The following is an 18,686-nucleotide window of genomic DNA, read 5'->3' as shown; positions in this document are numbered from 1 at the left end:
AAGAGCGAAACTCCGTCTCAAAAAAAAAAAAAAAAAAAAAAAAAGTTTTCCGACGTTTGGTCTTTTCTGAGGTTTTCTGATGCTGGAAAACCCTTAGGTTCAGGTTATCTTGGATGCAGTCTGGCACCCTGAGCCAAGAACGGCAGCATCAATACAGCAGAGGCCCTCCCTCCGCGGTCGGTGCTCTATTTTCTTCCTTTCCAATTATAAACGTATACACCGGCCAGCACCCTCACACCTATAATCCCAGTACTTTGGGAGGCCAAGATGGATGGATCACTTGAGGTCAGGAGTTTGAGACCAACCTGACCAACAAGGTGAAACCCCATATCTACTAAAAATACAAAAATTAGCTTGGCGTGGTCGCAGATGCCTGTAGTCCCAGCTACTGAGGAGGCTGACAGAGAAGTGCTTGAACCCAGGAGGCAGAGGTTGCAGTGAGCAGAGATCGCACCACTGCACTGCAGCCTGGGCAATGGAGCGAGGCTCTGTCTCTCAATAAATAAATAAAAACATGCTGATTCAGGAAAATCAACTATAATGCCAACGAACAGGATAATCTTTTTATGTATTTTCCTATAGCCATTGATTTTCCAAAGATGCAGCCATGACATATGCAGTTTTGCCGGGCGTGCCTGTAGTCCCAGCTACCTGGGAGGCTGAGGGGGAAGAATCACTTGAATCCAGAAGGTGGAGGTTACAGTGAGTCGAGATTGCGCCACTGCACTCCAACCTGGCAACAGAGCAAGACTCTGTCTCAAAAAAAAAATAAAAATAAAAATTTAAAAATTAGCTGGGGGCTGGGCACGGTGGCCCACACGTGTAATCTCAGCTACTTAGGAGGCTGAGGCAGAACTGCTTGAGTCCAGGAGGCAGACGTTGCAGTGAGCTGAGATTGCACCTCTGCACTCCAGCTTGGGAGACAGAGCAAGACCTTGTCAAAAAAACAAAATAATTCTTTGCACTAGCAGTCCCAGCTACTCAGGAGGCTGACGCGGAAGGATCGTTTGAGATCAGGAGTTGGAGACAGGACTAAGAAACATAGCAAGACCCTACCTCAAAAAAAGAATTATTTGCAAACGTTTTAATGGCCAAACAATCTTCTAATGCAGAACCGTGCCACAAATCTATTAAACATGGAATATTAAACTGAATAAAGTTTAGTTGGTTCTATTGTTTATAGCATAAATATTGTCATGAGTATCCCATTATTTCACTCAATCCCTTTAACAAACCCATGAGTTATGAACTGTTACCTTGACCCTCCCTTCTCTTTACAAATGAGACCAAGTAGAATGACCTGGCCAAGATTACACTCCAGCAAAGCAGATAATCTGTCCTTTAACCCTAGGACCCAGGTTCCTTTCCAAAAGCCTAAGAGACCTCACCTGAGGAGTCTTAAAACCTCAACCACACCAAAGTGGGGTAGGGAATTTTTTCACACCCTCCTGAGCAGTTCGAGCTTTATTATTTTTGTTAACAGGGTCTCACTCAGTCACCCAAGTGCAGTGGCACAATCATGGCTCACTGCAGCCTCAACTTGCTGGGCCCAAGTGATCCTCTCACCCCAGCCTGCCAAGTAGCGTGAGCCACCACACTTGACCTAGCTGGGTCTTAAAAGAACGAGAATTAAAATCTGGATACTGATAGTCTTGGCCTTTTAGGATACCACTTTTATGACATTAAAAATGCTGGGGGAGCCAGGTACAGTGCTTCACACCTGTAATTCTGGCACTTTGACAGGCCACAGCAAGATCGCTTGAGCCCGGGTGTTTGTGACCAGCCTGGGCCACATAGTGAGAACTAGTCTCTACAAATAATAATAAATTAACTGGGTGTGGTGGTGTGTGCCTTAGTCCCAGCTACTCCGGAGGCTGAGGTGGGAGGATCACTTGAGCCCAGGTTGTTAAGACTGTGGTGAGCCGTGATCATGCTACTTCACTCCAGACTGAACAAGAGTATAACCCTGTCTCAAAAAAAAAAAAAGCTTGGGGAAAGCATTTCTGGCAGCCCTGTAGAGCATCATGGTAACCCAACAAACAGACACTAAGAAAATATAGTTTATTAAATAAAGATATTAAGTTTACTACTGCCTGATTCATTTTCTGCCCAGGGTACTGACCTACTATAAATGAAAATCTCTAGCTAATAATTAACAACGTCTAAGTTACAACAGAATATGTAATTTGGGTTAGTCATCATGACCTATTTACACACACCAGAAATCCTGCTCACTCTTGACCTGCATGTGCTATATTCAAGGCAAATCACTAGTTCAAAAAATACACCTTTAAAGAGCGACTGCATCTGGATGGAGCCTTCCTGGTCTTGTACAAAGTACGTGGGAGTAAGAACTTTCAGCTACATCCCAAGTTCTCCCATCCATTAGTGCAATGCTTGTAATTCACAACTCTATGCATAGTTATTGTATCCCTACCAGTGGGTGCTCCTTTAGGCTGGTTCACCCTGGATCAAAACCATTACAAAATGGGGGAGGGTCAAATGCAAACCCTACCAAAGCAGGCAGTGAAAAGATGGATGGCTCTGGAAATTACAGAGTGAGTAGGAAGAAAAAGTGCAGAGAAAGAGCAGTTCCAAAGCAAAGTGATCACAGAATATGTATGTCTCCTACTGCTTGAACTCTCAATAAAATGACTTGGAGCAGTGATGGAAGAAAGACTCCATACCAGAGAACTGGGCAAGCACTTGGTGTCCTACTTTCTTCACGCCAAAAATCTCGTCTTTATTATATTATTTCTTCCAAGAACCCCTATCTTTAACTGAAAAAGTTAAAGGATACAGAGGACACCTACTTTCTTCTACTTAGGGACTTAACTCTCCCCAACTGTGGAAACGATAAACTACGCAGACACTACTTAGCTACAATCTGTATCCTTTTTCTTAGTGAGCAATTTTTGTACAGTCTGATTCAGCAAAACAGAAAACAAAAAAACTCAAACGACTCTGCTCTGGTATCCCCTAGTTCAGCACGGCCAGCCGTGCAGCACAAGGCAAGGCTCTCTGCACCTTCTTCCCCACACCTCTCCCTGTATTTGTTCTCAGAGCCCTCAAATGGTTGAATGAGCTTGCTCAAAACCAATTTACGACTACATCAAAATCTGCTCCTGTCTTTGTTGGAATGGTAGTTCCAATCTTCCCCAATACTAGCTGTACCTGGAACTTGCTCTCCACATTCAAAATTTGCCCAATTCTTGATGATCAGCCCAGAAAGCTGCTTTATTTGCAACTTAAAAATACTTTTAACTTTATATGAACAACCTAAAATCCTGGTTCTAGCTGTGTGTGAGGGGGGACATACAGAGGTGAGAACAGGCCTTCAGTCCCACACCCTCCACTCTCAATATCCTTACCTCTTGGGCAGGTGAGCAAAGGGGTCTTTGGCCTTGGGCTCAGCAGCCAGCGCCTGCTCACATTCATCCATCTCCTCCTCGGGAGCAGGGGCAGCTGCCTTTTTCTCCTCCTTCCGCTCAGCCTGGGGCTTCTGCTTCTCTTCCCGTGAACCCTTCTCTTTCCGTGGTGTGTCCCTTTTAGGTTGGCTCTCTGCAAACTTTTTAGCTGGTGCAGAGGAAGGGAGGAAACTGAATGAATGTCCTGCCTCTTTCCACATCTCTCCAAAACCATGCAGAGCAAGCAGGGTAATAGAGGAAAATTGACGAATGGGACACGTAAGGAATCTAGGCTCCAGACTGTCCATCAGTTCGCTGTATGTCCTCGAGCAAGAACACAACCTCAGCAACAAATACTTTATGTTGCAACTCTATATAGTAATACAAATTAGTCAGGGTGAGTGTACTGCACATAAGCAAGACAGGAAATCAAGGGGTTGATGGAGAGCAAACCAGACCCTGATCCTGGCCATGTGCCTCCTGATCTCCTCAGACTCACCATCAAACTGGGCCATCTTCTCACACAGTTTCACTTCCCCCAAGACAGCCCGGAACTGGGGCTGGTTAATGCAGGTGAGGAACCAGCGGTTGGTATTGGGAAAGGCCTGGCGGAAAGAAGGCTCTAGGACCTGACAGGACACAAAGGTGGAAACAAAGTCAGTTGCAAGACTCTGAAGAGTTCTGTCCAGGGCGAGAGCCCTTTCTCTACCTAAGTCCCAGTGCTCACCTTCTCTACAAACATTACAGAAAACAGCATCATACAACATCATCCTTCCCTGGATTATGTCCCATTTCTTTTTTTTTTTTTGAGACAAAGTCTAGCTCCCTCTGTCACCCAGGCTGGAGCGCAGTGGCACAATCTCTGCTCATTGTGGTTCACCTCCTGGGTTCAAGTGATTCTCCTGCTTTAGCCTTCCAAATATCCAAGTAGCTGGGACTATAGGCGCCCTCTACCATGCCCAGCTAATTTTGTACTTTTAGTAGAGAGTAGAGACGTGGTTTCACCATGTTGGCCAGGCTGGTCTCGAACTCCTCCTCAAGTTATCAGCCCACCTCACCCTTCTTAAATGCTGGGATTACAAGCATGAGCCACTGCACCTGGTCAATTTTTGTATTTTTAGTAGAGACGGGTTTCATCCTGTTGGCCAAGCTGTTCTCGAACTCTGACCTCAAGTGATCCTCCCACCTTGGCCTCCCAAAGGGCTGGGATTACAGGTGTAACCACTGTGCCCGGCCTCTTTAGAAAAATTTTTTTGGGACGGAGTCTTGCTCTGTCACCCAGGCTGAAACGCAGTGGCACGATAAAAAATTTTTAATAGACACGGGGTCTCACTGTGTTGACCAGGCTGATCCTGAACTCCTATGCTCAAGCAATCCTCCCGCCCTAGCTTCCCAAAGTGCAGGGATTACAGGCATGAGCCACCACACCCAGTCTCCATTTATTTTTCTAATCTTTTTTTTTTTTTGCAGTGCAGTCCAGTTTAATGGACTGGATGCTTGGGTTCCTCCTCCATTTGCTATCAATCTACTCAGCAGAAATAATTGTCCTGCTCCTTTACAAAACTATTTCAGATCTACTGTTTCCAATCTTTTAAATTTCACGTCAATGAAACTCAAAAAAAAAAAAAAAAAAAAAAAAAAGGTAAAGGTTGGAACCCACAAAGGGCTATCAAGTACTTATTTTGCCAAACAAATAAAATTTAAACACTATAGATATTTACTCATACTACACACTACACACACACACACCCACCCATCAAACTTCAGAAAGTAAAGAACATTCAAACTCATTTAGAATAACGGACAGTCCTTCAAATTAAACTTAGTTTCAGGTATGTTAGCCATGGTCAAAGAAAAACAAGAATAAAAGGGCAGGTACGGTGGCTTAGGCCTATAATGCCAACACTTTGGGAGGCCAAGGCGGGAAGACCATCTGAGAGGTCAGGAGTTTGAGACCAGCCTGACAAACATGGAGAAACCCTGTCTCACTAAAAATACAAAATTAGCCAGGTGTAGTGGCGCATGCCTGTAATCCCAGCTACTCGGGAGGCTGAGGCAGGAGATCACTTGAACTTGAGAGGTGGAGGTTTCGGTGAGTCCAGATCGCACTACTGCACTCCAGCCTGGGTAACAAGTGAAATTCCACTTCGAAAACAAAAATAAGAATAAACAGCTTCATGTAGAACAGTTTTCATTTTTTAGTTTGCAAAGATCAGAGGAGGAAAACAAAATCTTGTCATGGAAACAGAACATAGCAGAGTACTGGTTCCAGTACTTGGGTTCAAATTCTACTCCACCACTTACTAGACCCACTAAGATGATTCCCATGAGGCCCCTGGCACAGGGTCTGGCATGCCGTAAGAGTTTTTTCTTTGCTATGATCACATTACTATTCTGGACCAGCAGGAGTCCAAGAGCTGCTATTTGGAAACCAGTGACTTGTCATTCTTTTTTGACCCAATAACCTTGACAGTGACTATCACTACCCTTATTTTATAGATCAAAAAAAAAGGGACTAAAGGAATTCATCCACATGTAACCCCTTACCTACACGGGTAAACAATGAAGCCAAGGCTTGAACCTGAATCTGCCTCCAGAAGATTTTTTTTTTTTTTTGAGATGGACTCCTACTCTGTCACCAACGCTGGGGTGCGGTGGCTAGATTTGGGCTCACTGCAACTTCCACCTCCCAGGTTCAAGTGGTTCTCCTGCCTCAGCCTCCCAAGTAGCTGGGATTACAGGCACCCACTACCGTGCTCAGCTAATTTTCATATTTTTAGTAGAGATGGGGTTTCACTATGTTGGCCAGGCTGGTCTCAAACTCCTGACCTCAGGTGATCCACCCACCTCGGCCTCCCAAATTGCTGGGATTACAGGTGTGAACCACCACACCTGGCTCTAGCTGTTTTGCAAGTCCTCAGCAGAATACAGGGTAACCTAGATATCTTGTCACTTTGTTTCTAATCCCCATCTGCCAAATGAATTCCCATAAACTTCACCTGTTTATAAAGCCACAACAAAGTGCAGACAACTGTGATGTCAGCCAATGTCACTCGTTCGCCCACCAGAAAAGTCCTCGTCTTCAAGTGAGCATCCAGCAGCCCCAGAATTCGCCTCACTTCCTCCTTTGCATTCTCAGTGGCCTAGGGATTTAATATGATAGAACTCATCAGTGGGTACCAAACCCTTTCTCTAACCTCCCCCATTAATAGAACTAAGAAAGTTTTTTTTCTTTTTTTTTTTTTTTTAGACGGAGTTTCGTTCTTATTGCCCAGGCTGGAATGCAGTGGGGTGATCTCGGCTCTCTGTACCCTCTGACTCCCAGGTTCAAGCAATTCTCCTGCCTCATCCTCCCAAGTAGCTGGGACTACAGGTGTGTGCCACCACACCCAGCTAATTTTCTGCATTTTTAGTAGAGACAGGCTTTCACCACGTTAGCCAGGACAGCCTCCTGACCTTGGCCCCCCAAAGTGCTGGGATTACAGGTGTGAGCCACCGCACCCAGCTGAAAGCTATTTCACCTAGAAGTCCGAGCTCACCCTCACCCTCTTCCAATGGAGGCAGATTCTAGGATCATTCTAAAAGCATCACAAACGAAGGTCCTCCGGTCCAGCCACCCTCTTACCATTTGGTATCATCTCTTCACAGCAGCAATTCCTCTTCTGACCACTCATGACAGACGCTTCCTCCACTAACTGCCTACTGCTTCAAACCTGTACCCCAGAAACGATGTCTTCTCATTGCCCACCTATCCTTGGCATTTCCATTTTTCAACCTATTTTATTTCTTATTCCCAACACCCAAGAGCTGATGCCACCCCTGCCCCTGGTTTCTCCCAAAGTTCCAAGGCTCACCTGTTTGTTGTGGTGCATGATGCCCAAGGTGGGGAACACCCAGGTACTGGCTGGGGGTACTATGTCGCTATCAGCAAAGCTCACCCACTGCACCACCTGGGCTGCTGCCTCTGGAGTACTTCCCCGCAGCTCCTCATTGCTCACTGCAGAAGCAGAACACAAAGGTCAGAAATTTGGGGGCATGCCAACACCAGTCCAGGTCCTGGAGAATTCCTTTATCTCCACCCCAGCTCACCCTCATCCTCTCTACACCCTCACCTCCAAATTCTCCCACTCCCATATACCCCTGCAAATTACCATAGTAGGCAATGGCATTGCTCTCAAACACACAGAATCCATCGTCACCCTCAAATGCTGGAACCTGGGGACAAAGCAGTGAGAAGATAAGGTAAAACACACAAAATGTCTCACTTACCAGTACCAGGAATCGAATTGCTTTGGATAAAAATGTTTATATAAGGCTGACGATCCTCACTATCCACACTCTCCATACTATCTGAAACTCAGGAACCATAAATAAGCACTTCCACAACTTGGCATCCTTTGCAATCTGAATTCACAATATGTTAACCAGGAAGCCCAACAGATTTGAATATTACAGGATATTTGTATCAAACAGCTGGATCGAACAAGCAGAAGGCCAAAAGCAACTCCTGTATCAATGTCTGTATTAGTGTGTGAGCCAGGTCCACACAGCACTTGATCTCCTCCATTCTTAGCATGGTTTTTTACCTATCTCTATAAACCTTTGGGGTAAGAATCCTGCTCATAACAAATATCTGATATATTTGCACTGAAAATGCTTAGTCAAAACTCATTCTCTTTCCCACAAAGTAAACCCATGAATTTTATAAAGTCATAGAATAGAATAGCTCTGTATTTTTTTTTTTTTTTACAACTACATGTGAATCTACATTTATCTCAAAATAAAATCACTGAAATGTTAAAGAAAACAACATGGGAAGCTCCCTTTTAGAGATAGGGACCATCTCCAGAGTGACAGAATCCCAAGGTTCCTTGGTTTCTCAGAACCGAAGGATGCTCCACGTCTCCCAACTCACCTTGCCGGCAGGAAATTTACGGAGAAATTCAGGGGTGCGGTTGGTTTGGCCAAAGTGGAAGTGGGGTGGTGCGGAGAGCACGCGGACCTGAGCCCCGCTGTACTGAGCAGCGATGAGGGCCTTGAAGGCCCTCCAGTTTTCAGGATACGTGTACAGGGTCTATGGGAGAAAGACAGGGACAAAATCAGCAAGATTAGAAGGGTCCCAGTCCTAAATGCCACTCCCCAGGATGCCTTTCCTGAATATCCCTGTGTGTTCAACTCACCCCTTTACTTCCTCTGGTGAACCAAGTCCATTAGTACTGTATGTAATCAGAATCCTAGGAAATACCAACAGCAGAACTACACACCAACTGCTAGATAAAGCTTGTTGACAGATTTGACCTTCCCTAAGGACACCTCTAGAAGCATTCTCTTCCCCTCAAATCTATCTCCAAGAAATCCAGAACTTTTAGCTCCATCAGACTCCACATGCCCACAAACATAGTCCCTCCCTTCCCGGAGCCCTTGTTTCATTCATTGATATTTCCGAGCGCCTGCCTACTCTACTGCTCAGCTGCTCACCGCTCCAAAAGCATCGCCTTGTCTCTAAGGCATGCACAACGACCGAGAGATTTCTAGTTCCCCTCAGAATGGCCAGAAATAGGGAATGGCACGCTGTCTTCTTAAATCAGCTCCTCTCCCTCAAAAGCCTTTCTTTCCTGGTCATGCATACCATCCCTCCGGTCCTGTCCCGCAACGAGTTCTCTGGCGTTGTCTTCTCTATTAAGCTGGCCAGCAGAGTCCAATTGGTCTGACTGCACTGTCCGAAGACTTCTCTCGCTTCCAAACCTCCCTGAGAGACGACCTTTATGCCAGCCGGACCTACCTACAAAGACCCTCCTCTTCACCCTGACCCCGCTGTTACTCCACAAGCCGGTCACAGAAGTTCGTCAACCTGCCCAAATACCACGTCTCAAGGCGGCAATAGAGCCGAACCCCTTTTTCAGGCTTCGGACGGCCCAGACCCGGCATCTCTTTTCTCCTCTTCCCCAGACCCTTCCACCTCTGGCCTCCGAGAGCCTCAGCCTCAGTTCCCCTCCAGGCCCTAGGAACCCTGCTCTCCAGCAGTACGGTCTGTAGACCCCGAATCAGTTCCCCACTCAGCCTCAGAACTCCTCTGGCGCCGACTGGCCCCATTCGGGCAAAGGATGGCGGTGGATAGGATGACCCGAACCACCAGTGCCGGCAAACTTACCCCAGCCGCCATGGTGATTCCGCAAAGAAAGGGGGTGGGGCTCTCGGCGCTGCCGCAAAGTAAGCCGCCCGGGAGAGAAGAGAGGGGGAAAGGAGAGAGCCCTGGAGAAACAGCAGCCGGAAAGCGAGGACGACACAGAAGACATACGTACGACAGTTCGGTATCCAGTGGCGCTGAATTGGAAAAAGAAAGGGGTGGGGCCTGCGCGCCAGAGCGAAAAAAAGCCTACGCCTGCGCATTGGAGCTCTTAACTGGCCCGCCCCTTAGGCGCAGCGGACCAATCGGAGTTCAGACGTGGAGGTAGGCGGCGAGGAGGGCGGGGAAGTTGTGAGAATCCGATGTTCTCGGCTACGTGGCGCTGCTGCTAGCCGCACACAGCCAGGCTGCAGGGTGCGTCCCCCTCTGGCCAGCCCAGGGACGACTGACTTGATGGTAGGTTCTGCCAAGCCTCTCACATGATTTTGTGAAACTCACGGGAGCGTGGAGCAGCTGCTGCGCGGAGGTGGCGGTGGGCTAAATCCCTTTAGTCCTCGCTCTTTTCCTCCAGAAACGGATGAGTGGGGTCCCCAGTCTGAACCCGCCTGCCATAGTGAGGTTTGCTCACATCCAGTCCCTTACAGCTCCAGGGTGCTGTTACAGGTATTGATCGACTTACGACCTATGCAGCTTACGACCATTCGACTTTACGACCACAATCGCTAGCCACGACTGCTCCGCGTGTGGCAGCGCAAACGTTGCCCAGCTGGGCGTAGGACAGTGCGGACCAGCTTCCGGCAGCACTGCCATCTCCGCGTGCATATAGCCTACTCAGCTTACAACCAAATCGTGTTACGACCGGTCTGTCAGACCCAATCGTGACCGTAAGTCAAGCACTAGCTGTATTGCGAGCAGGGCACCGGCCCTATGGCCCAAAGCAGGGAAGGGACAAGAGGGAGAACGCGCCCTGTCCCTCCCACCTCCTCCAGACTCGGCCCCACGTAGGGGCTGGCGCTGAAGACCTGACATCGTCCCTTCTGATGTTCATGGCTTTTGACCCATGTTCAGGTTTGAAATCTTACCCAATTTGAGAACGGAACGAAGTCTCCTCGTTTAGAGAATGAAAAACCCTGAACGTAAATCTCCGTCCTTGTCCCCATAAATCTAGGGTGCAGGAAGAATGTGGAGGCAAACCTGCCTCTCCTCAGTACTGCTTGAGCCACCCACCGTTCTGCCATTGAGAACTTTGCACGGGTGCCAAGTGCCACGCACGGTGCTGCCCCTGCATTCCCCGCGAGCCGTGCAAAGTATAGGAAAGACAGGCTGCTGGGGTGGAAAGCAGCAGGGAGAGACCCATGTTCGAGGTCCGACAAGGCAGAGCCGAGCAGCTGCATGAAGTTCTGAGGTAGAGGAAGGAGGATTATGACCAGAAGGAAATGAAACGGGAGACTCTCTCTATTAAGAAACTAGCAGCTTTATTACCCTTTAGGGGCCATGTCTTTACTTGAGATGTCGAAGTGCTTGAGGGAGGAAAAGCTGTAAGAAATGATGGAGATCAGGGAATAGGCCTTGGGGATCCTGGAGGGGGGTCACGGTGAGCATTCCATCTGCCGAGGAGACAGATGCCACAAAGCTCAGCAGGGGTTCGGCTTCTGGCCTCTGTTCGCCACCACTCAGTCCTCTCAGCTCCTGGGTGACCTGAGCCTCAGTTGCCAGCCACCCTGCTCCTGTGCCAGCACTACCTCCAGCTTCTTCCTTGACTTGCTGCTGCAAGCGTCTACGGGCTCGCCGCCGCCCCTGCCACACTCGGTGCCACAAGGCACAGCGCCAGCTCACTGAGGAGGGGAGGGATATCTCCTTCCCTGCCTCGCCCTGAGACCCTCCTTGGGCTGCCTCATGTCCCTTGGGCCCCTGCTCTGCCAGGGCTGCTTGCCTAGACTGCCCCTCTTCTCCAGGGGCTCCATGATTGCCAGTCATCAGGGGCAGCTCCCCTGGCTGCCCAGGGCTCTGCATGGCCCAGTCCTGCACCATCTCTCCAACCTCTACAACCATCTCTTCTACCCCATCTTCCCCACCATCCCCTGCACATCCCTGCTGCTCCTCTCTCCCCTCCTCACAGCTCTTTTTCTGTCCATCTAGTTTCAGTCTTTTGTTTGTCCCTCCCTGAGAGGGCTCTCCAATTCCACCTCCTTCTGACCGAGGTCTCTTGGTTCCCTGTTCTATATGACACCCCAGTGCTTCCCTGAATACCTGCACCAGGGCAGCAGTGAGCTGGGTGAAGGGTGCAAGGGGTAAAGGGATTGGTGTAGCAGAGAGCAGGGAGCTGGGGGAGCTGGGCTGCAGAAGGGGGAGCAGCCCCCAGTCCCGACCCCGGGAGGAACGGTGCTGGTACTGGAGGCTTCGGCAGTAATTGGCTGCCGCTCGGCAGCAGTTCTGTAAGCGCCCAGCCACCCGGCTGGTCACATTGGCTGCAACATTGTGACTGAGGTCAAAAGGGTCCTGGAGATTCATGGGGCCGAGGCGCAGACCCTCCCAGAGATTAGAGGGCAGGCCCCCTGCCACAGGCAGTGCCTGACCCTCCCTCAGGGACAGCAGTGAGCCACGGAGATCCCAGCAAGAGACACAGGAGAAGAACTGGGCTAGCAGGGAACCTGGAGGAGAAGGAAAAGTGGGGAAAGGGGGTCATTTGAGCCCAGAACTAAGACAGGTCCTGCACCCGAGCCATCTCCTTGGCAGGACTTTCTTTGTCCCTTTCAAGGGGCTCAGCATCAGCAGAGTCCCAGGAAGCTAGACTTCTCTGATCCCTATGAACGAGAGGTCAGGCCGGGCATGGTGGCTCACGCCAGTAATCCCAGCACTTTGGGAGGCCAAGGCAGGCAGATTATGAGATCAAGAGATCGAGACCATCCTGGCCAACATGGTGAAACCCCATCTCTACTAAAAATACAAAAATCAGCTGGGTGTGGTGGCACGCACCTGTAGTCCCAGCTACTCAGGAGGCTGAGACAGGAGAATCGCTTGAACATGGGAGGCAGAGGTTGCAGTGAGCAGAGATCATGCCACTGCACTCCGGCCTGGCGACAGAGCAAGACTCGTCTCAAAAAAACAAGAGGTAACGAGGTCAAACCTCTCTCCCTGCCCCCACATGATGTCCTTCCCAGATGCTGCTCCCTCTTGCTGGCCATGTAACCTTGGGCAAGCCACTTAATTGCTCCAAAACATGGTTTCTTCATCCATAAAATGACAGTAATAGTGTCAGGTATCTCACAGGCTTTCTGTGAGAACCATGCCTGACACACAGTGTGATGTTACCTACTATTAATGAACATCACTACTAGTCCTCTACCAGGCTCCCCAAACTCACTGAGGGGCTCCACATTTGTGCTGGGCTCTAGTCTCGAGGCATCCCTGGGGAAACTACAGTCCCAGCCATCGACTTCCACCTGTTCCCCGTCTCCTGTGAAAGTAAAAAAGGTGAGAGTCAGTCTGGAAACAGGGAGATTGAGGGTGGGGGTAGAAATGAGAGTGATAGCAGAGATCTCATTCACAGAGCTGCTTTGGTGCCTAAATGTGCTGAAGAAGAGAGAGGAAGCTAACAAGATGGAGAGGGTGGAGGCTAGGCTGAGTACCTGCTTTCTGGGTGAGCTGGGACACAGTGGGCAACACAGGAGGGTCCCTGGTCTGAAGGAAATAGATCACCAGCAAGGTCAGGGCGTAGTTACTAAGAAGGGGGCCACTCCCTAGGTAAATAAGCAATAATTGTGGTTAGGTCAGAGGTGCTTCCAATCCCTTCATTGTCAGTTTTCTCAACCCCGGTGTCCATTCGGACCTACCTTCTCTCCCAGAATCCCTGCCTTTGTCCTGACACCAACTCAGCCCCAAGCCTGTCCTGATTCATTCTCACCTGACAGCCCCCGGCCCTGAGCCCAGCATCGGAGGGTGTACACGAGGGGCCGGACTCGATCATCCAGCTCAGAGCAGAGACTCAGGAAACGGGAGTTATGCAGGGCCAGCCTGGGACGAAGCAGGGACAAGGGTGTTAGGGCTTGGGGACATCAGAACATAACACCCCGTGCTTTCATTCCAGACTTGCATAACTGGGGCCAGCTGGAATAAGGCCAAAAGAGAGTTTCCCCAAATGTTGCTCAAACACTGAGCTTGTGAGAGAGTGTGCAAAAGGACAAACGTGTTCGGGAAACACTTCATCCTGTACGCCCATCCTGGACATTCACAGAGCACATTATTGTAAGACTGCTCATGAGAGCTGGTCACACCACTGCACTCCAGCCTGGGTGACCGAGCAAGATCTCATCTCAAAAAAAAAAAAAGGATTGCCCAGGACCTTTACTATGCAAAGAAACAAAGACAGGAAGGGAGAGAGGAAGGAAGGAAAGGAGAAAGGAGGGGAGAAGGGAGGAGATGGAGAAAACTTTTTGCATCTAATTTGGAATTTCCCACATTTATTCAACCACAGAACTCTTTTCTATATCCCTTGAAAGTAGTATTCTAAGGAACACACTTTACAAACACTGAAATGGAAACGAGGCAGGAGGAGATAGGACAGAAAGAGGGATGGTCCCAAGCAAGGACAAACTTGAGACTCGGCAGGTACAGGAGTTTCCCAAGCCAGACTCTCCTGGCCCACCCTAGAATTCTCAGCTGGCCTTCCCCAAAGAAAGGTACCAATTACTGGCCAGGCCCGGTGGCTCACGCCTGTAATCCCAGCATTTTGAGAGGCTGAGGTGGGCAAATCATCTAAGGTCAGGAGTTTGAGACCAGCCTGATCAACATGGAGGAGCCCCATCTCTACTAAAAATACAAAATTAGCCTGGCATGGTAGCACATGCCTGTTAATCCCAGCTACTCAGAAGGCTGAGGCAGGAGAATCACTTGAACCCGGGAGGCTGAGGTTGTGGTGAGCCAAGATCGCACCATTGCACTCCAGCCTGGGCAACAAGAGTGAAACACCATCTCAAAAAAAGAAAAAAAAAAAAGAAAGAAAGAAAGGTACTGGTTACCGGTTACTGAGGGAGACATCACCATGGAGACCTGAAGGCCGATGACAGAACTTGACCACAGGGCGCCGGGCAGAGGGCACAGTTTGGACTCGGTATACTCCGGGGACACAGCCCCGGAGAATGGATCCCACCAGCTCCAGCATTGCTGTCCCCTCTGTTTTCTCCCCCTTTGGGGCCTCTGCTAGTTCCAGGGCCTTCCCCAGGTCCCCCTGTCCCCTGTCCTCCAGCAGTGGTGAGGCTGGAGGCAGAGACTGAGGAGAAGCAAGGGTCTCAGAGGCCAAGGCAGAGTCTGGTGTTTGGGGTGCCAGGGAGGAGGAAGGTGTTTCAACGTCCAGGGCTTCAGAATCTTGGGGGGAAGCTGGAGGCTGTGAGTCTGGAGGTGAAGCTGGGGTGCAGGCCAGGGCTTGAGGGTCCAGTGGGGATGCAAGGGCCGAGTCCAGCGATGGAGATTCTGGAGCCTTTGGAACTGGCTGTGGACAGAAATGAGCTGAGTGAAATGCATCTCCTGTCCCCTAAGCAGGGAACATCTCTATCGTCAAGATAATATTACTTCCAGCTTATTCAGCCCTATTCTAAGGGCTTTATACATATGAATTCATTTAATCTTCACAGCAACCTTTTTTTTTAAGATAACCTTTCAATTTTATAAAATAAAAGGTCTGTCTTTGCAAAAAATGTCATTGTTATGAAAGACAAAAACAGAGGTACCATTACAGACTAAAGAAGACTAAAGAGAAACCGTAACAGTCCATTTTCTGGACAGATGACCAAATTAAAGTATGACTGTAATATCTGTAAAGGTTTACATTTGTATCAATGTAACATCTCCTCAACTTAATAATGGTACTGTGGTTACACACTAGAATACCTTTGTTCATAATACACATTGAAATATTGAGGGGTAAAGGAATGTGATACATGCAACCTTCTCTCAGATGATTCAGAAAATATAAATAGTAAGAGTGTGTGTGTGTGTGTGTGTGTGTGTGTGTGTGAGAGAGAGAGAGAGAGGGAGAGAGTAGAAAGATAAAAGAATGATAAAACATTTTTTAAAAACTGCTCCTGTTGTCAGGGAGGGAACAGGCATATGGAAACTCTACTTTCTGCTCAGTTTTGCTGTGAATCCAACACCGCTCTAAAAAATAAAGTCGGCCGGGCGCGGTGGCTCACGCCTGTAATCCCAGCACTTTGGGAGGCCAAGGCGGGTGGATCACAAGGTCAAGAGATCGAGACCATCCTGGTCAACATGGTGAAACCCCGTCTCTACTAAAAATACAAAAAAATTAGCTGGGCATGGTGGCGCGTGCCTGTAGTCCCGGCCACTCGGGAGGCTGAGGCAGGAGAATTGCCTGAACCCAGGAGGCGGAGGTTGCGGTGAGCCGATATCGCGCCATTGCACTCCAGCCTGGGCAACAAGAGCGAAACTCCGTCTCAAAAAAATAAATAAATAAATATATAAATAAATAAATAAATAAATAAATAAAATAAAGTCTATTTTTATTTTTATTTTACCTTTCTTTTTGAGATGGGGTCTCCCACTGTAACCCAGGCTAGAGTGCAGTAGCTCACTGCAACCTCCACCTCCCACGTTCAGGCCATCTTTCCTGCCTCAACCTCCCAAGTAGCTGGGACTACAGGTGTGTACCACCATGCCCAGCTAATTTTTTTTTTTTTTAAATAGAGTCTCACTGTGTCACTCAGGTTGGAGTCCAGTAGCACGATCTCAGCTCACTGCAACCTCCACCTCCCGGGTTCAAGCAATTCTCCTGCCTTAGCCCCCTGAGTAGCTGTTATTACAGGTACGCACCACCACACCTGGATAATTTTTATATTTTTAGTAGAGATAGCGTTTCACCATGTTGGCTAGTCTCGAACTCCTGACCTCGTCATCCACCCACCTCAGCCTCCCAAAGTGCTGGAATTACAGGCGTGAGTCACTGCATGCAGGCTGTTGTTTTGTTTTTTTGTTTTTTGTTTTTTAGTAGAGATGGGTTTCACTACATGTTGGCCAAGCTGGTCTTGGGCTCCTGACCTCAGGTGATCTGCCCGCCTTGGCCTCCCCAAAGTGCTGGGATTATAGGTGTGAGCTACCTTACCTGGCCCTGTCAATTCATTTTCATCCCATCTAATACCCATCCATGTTCATATCTCTCCTGTTACAATAAACCCTTTCAGGTAGGTCCTATTCTCTGCATTGTAGATGAGTAACTAAGGCATGGAGAGCTAAAGGACTTGCCCACACTCACATGGCCATTCTCACTGACTTCCCAGCTGCCTCCCTGGGGCACTTACTCACCTGGGGCTCTTCCAAGTCATCCAGATCCAAGAAGAGGTCAAGATCACAGCCATGGACATCAAAGCTGTTTATGGAAGAGCCAAAAGGGTGGACCACACAGCCTGGGTGCCAAGCAGAGAAGAAAGGTCAAGAGATGTTAGGGAGGAGCAGGAGGAGAAAGAACAAAAGGGGGCACAGAGATGGAAGAGCAACCAAACACCTCTAGCCAACAGAGGACCAGGGATACAGACAGAGAGGAGAAAATGCCAGGGAGGGCTCAGACATAGCAGGAGGTAACGTACCAGGGAAGAACTCTGTGAAGACCTCCTGCATCAGGGCCACCACCAGGCTCCGAAGTTGCCGCTCAGCCTCGGACAACTCCCTCAGCCCCACAAGCTTTATCATTTGTGCCCCCACATCTGCGGCCTCAGCTAGTGCTTTGGCCAGCTGGTGACTGTCGGGGGCTGCTCCTTTGGGAGATTTGGCAGCTGGGCTCTGGAACTCTTTCTGCTCCCGTGGCCGGACACGCAGGCGATGTCCTCCCAGGCTGTGCTGGGACTGTGACAAGACAGCCTCTCGAGCACGCACGTCCCCCATCTCCACAATGGCAAACACTCCCTGGTAAATAACAACAGGGGCAGAGATTATGGTTTTGGAACCAAGAATCTAAGCACGTGATCTACAGTTGATGAGAATCTTTGAAATGGGGCCTGTCCCATAAATTGAAAATATTTGCTTGCTGTTTTCGTAACAGGACATATTTAGAAAAGCAACTTTCAGCCAGGTGCAGTGACTCATGCCTGTAATCCCAGCAGTTTGGGAGGCTGAGGCAGGAGAACTACTTAAGCCCAGAAGTTGGAGACCAGCCAGGGCAACGTCGTCAGATCCCATCTCTACATTTTTTTTTCTTTTGAGACAGAGTCTCAATCTGTCACCCAGGCTGGAGTTCAGCGGCGTGATCTCAGCTCAAGGCAACCTCTGCCTCCCAGGTTCCAGCAATTCTCCTGGATTACAGGAGCATGCCACCACGCCCAGCTAATTTTTGTATTTTTAGTAGAAACGGGGTTTCACCATGTTGGCTAGGCTAGTCTCGAACTCCTGACCTCAGATGATCCACTCATCTTGGCCTCCCAAAGTGCTAGAATTACAGGTGTGAGCCGCTGCACCCAGCCAGTACAATTTATTTTTTTTTTTTGAGATGGAGTCTTGCTCTGTCACCCAGGCTGGAGTACAGTGGCGAGATCTCAGAACACTGCAACTTCTACCTCCTGGGTTCAAGCAGTTCTACTACCTTAGACTCCCACGTACCTGGGATCACAGGGGCACATCACTACACCAGGCTGATTTTTGTTGTTTTTTTTTTTTGAGATGGAGTTTTGCTCTGTCACCCAGGCTAGAGTGCAGTGGCACCATCTTGGCTCACTGCAACCTCTGCCTCCTGGGTTCAAGCGATTCTCCTGCGTCAGCCTCCCGAGTAGCTGGGATTACAGGCACTCGCCACCAAGCCCAGGTAATTTTTGTATTTTTAGTATAGACAGGGTTTCAACATCTTGGTCAGGCTAGTCTTGAACACCTGACATCATGATCCACCTACCTCAACCTCCCACAGTGCTGGGATTACAGGCGTAAGCCACCTCGCCCAGCCAAATAACTTTTGTATTTTTAATAAAGATGGGGTTTCATCATGTTATCCAGGCTGGTCGTGAACTCCTGATCTCAAGTGATCCTCCTGCCTCAGCCTCCCAAAGCGCTGGGATTACAGGTGTCAACCACCATAGACACCCCTAAATTGTATACTTTTTTTTTTTTTTTTAATCTAGGTATTTAGAGTTAGCAAAAGTTTTCTTCTCTTTTATGTT

General features: G+C 48.8%; 2 protein-coding genes across 4 annotated transcripts in view; both read right to left on the bottom strand.

The window, feature by feature from the left end:
* Positions 1–9,742, bottom strand: part of EEF1G (eukaryotic translation elongation factor 1 gamma) — an 11,331-nt gene extending 1,589 nt beyond the window's left edge. Inside the window, exons 1-7 of the mRNA XM_017504003.2 lie at positions 9,559–9,742; positions 8,323–8,481; positions 7,559–7,622; positions 7,262–7,404; positions 6,407–6,550; positions 3,907–4,036; positions 3,372–3,576 (exon numbers count right to left, since the gene is read on the bottom strand). Coding sequence (XP_017359492.1) covers positions 3,372–3,576; positions 3,907–4,036; positions 6,407–6,550; positions 7,262–7,404; positions 7,559–7,622; positions 8,323–8,481; positions 9,559–9,570 — 857 coding nt within the window. The 5' untranslated portion in view covers positions 9,571–9,742. The remainder of the gene's footprint in view (positions 1–3,371; positions 3,577–3,906; positions 4,037–6,406; positions 6,551–7,261; positions 7,405–7,558; positions 7,623–8,322; positions 8,482–9,558) is intronic.
* Positions 9,743–10,990: 1,248 nt separating this feature from the next.
* TUT1 (terminal uridylyl transferase 1, U6 snRNA-specific) overlaps positions 10,991–18,686 on the bottom strand; it is a 14,797-nt gene continuing 7,101 nt past the window's right edge. For all 3 annotated transcript variants that reach the window (XM_017504001.2, XM_017504000.2, XM_037729682.1), the window contains exons 3-9: positions 17,130–17,445; positions 16,849–16,949; positions 14,553–15,022; positions 13,439–13,548; positions 13,164–13,274; positions 12,899–12,991; positions 10,991–12,185 (exon numbers count right to left, since the gene is read on the bottom strand). In XM_017504001.2, the coding sequence (XP_017359490.1) occupies positions 11,035–12,185; positions 12,899–12,991; positions 13,164–13,274; positions 13,439–13,548; positions 14,553–15,022; positions 16,849–16,949; positions 17,130–17,445 (2,352 nt within the window). In that variant the 3' untranslated portion in view covers positions 10,991–11,034. The remainder of the gene's footprint in view (positions 12,186–12,898; positions 12,992–13,163; positions 13,275–13,438; positions 13,549–14,552; positions 15,023–16,848; positions 16,950–17,129; positions 17,446–18,686) is intronic.

The sequence above is a fragment of the Cebus imitator genome, unplaced genomic scaffold (genome assembly GCF_001604975.1).
Source record: "Cebus imitator isolate Cc_AM_T3 unplaced genomic scaffold, Cebus_imitator-1.0 Scaffold316, whole genome shotgun sequence".
Taxonomy (NCBI): Eukaryota; Metazoa; Chordata; class Mammalia; order Primates; family Cebidae; genus Cebus; species Cebus imitator.
This window is presented reverse-complemented; position numbering and strand designations above follow the sequence as displayed.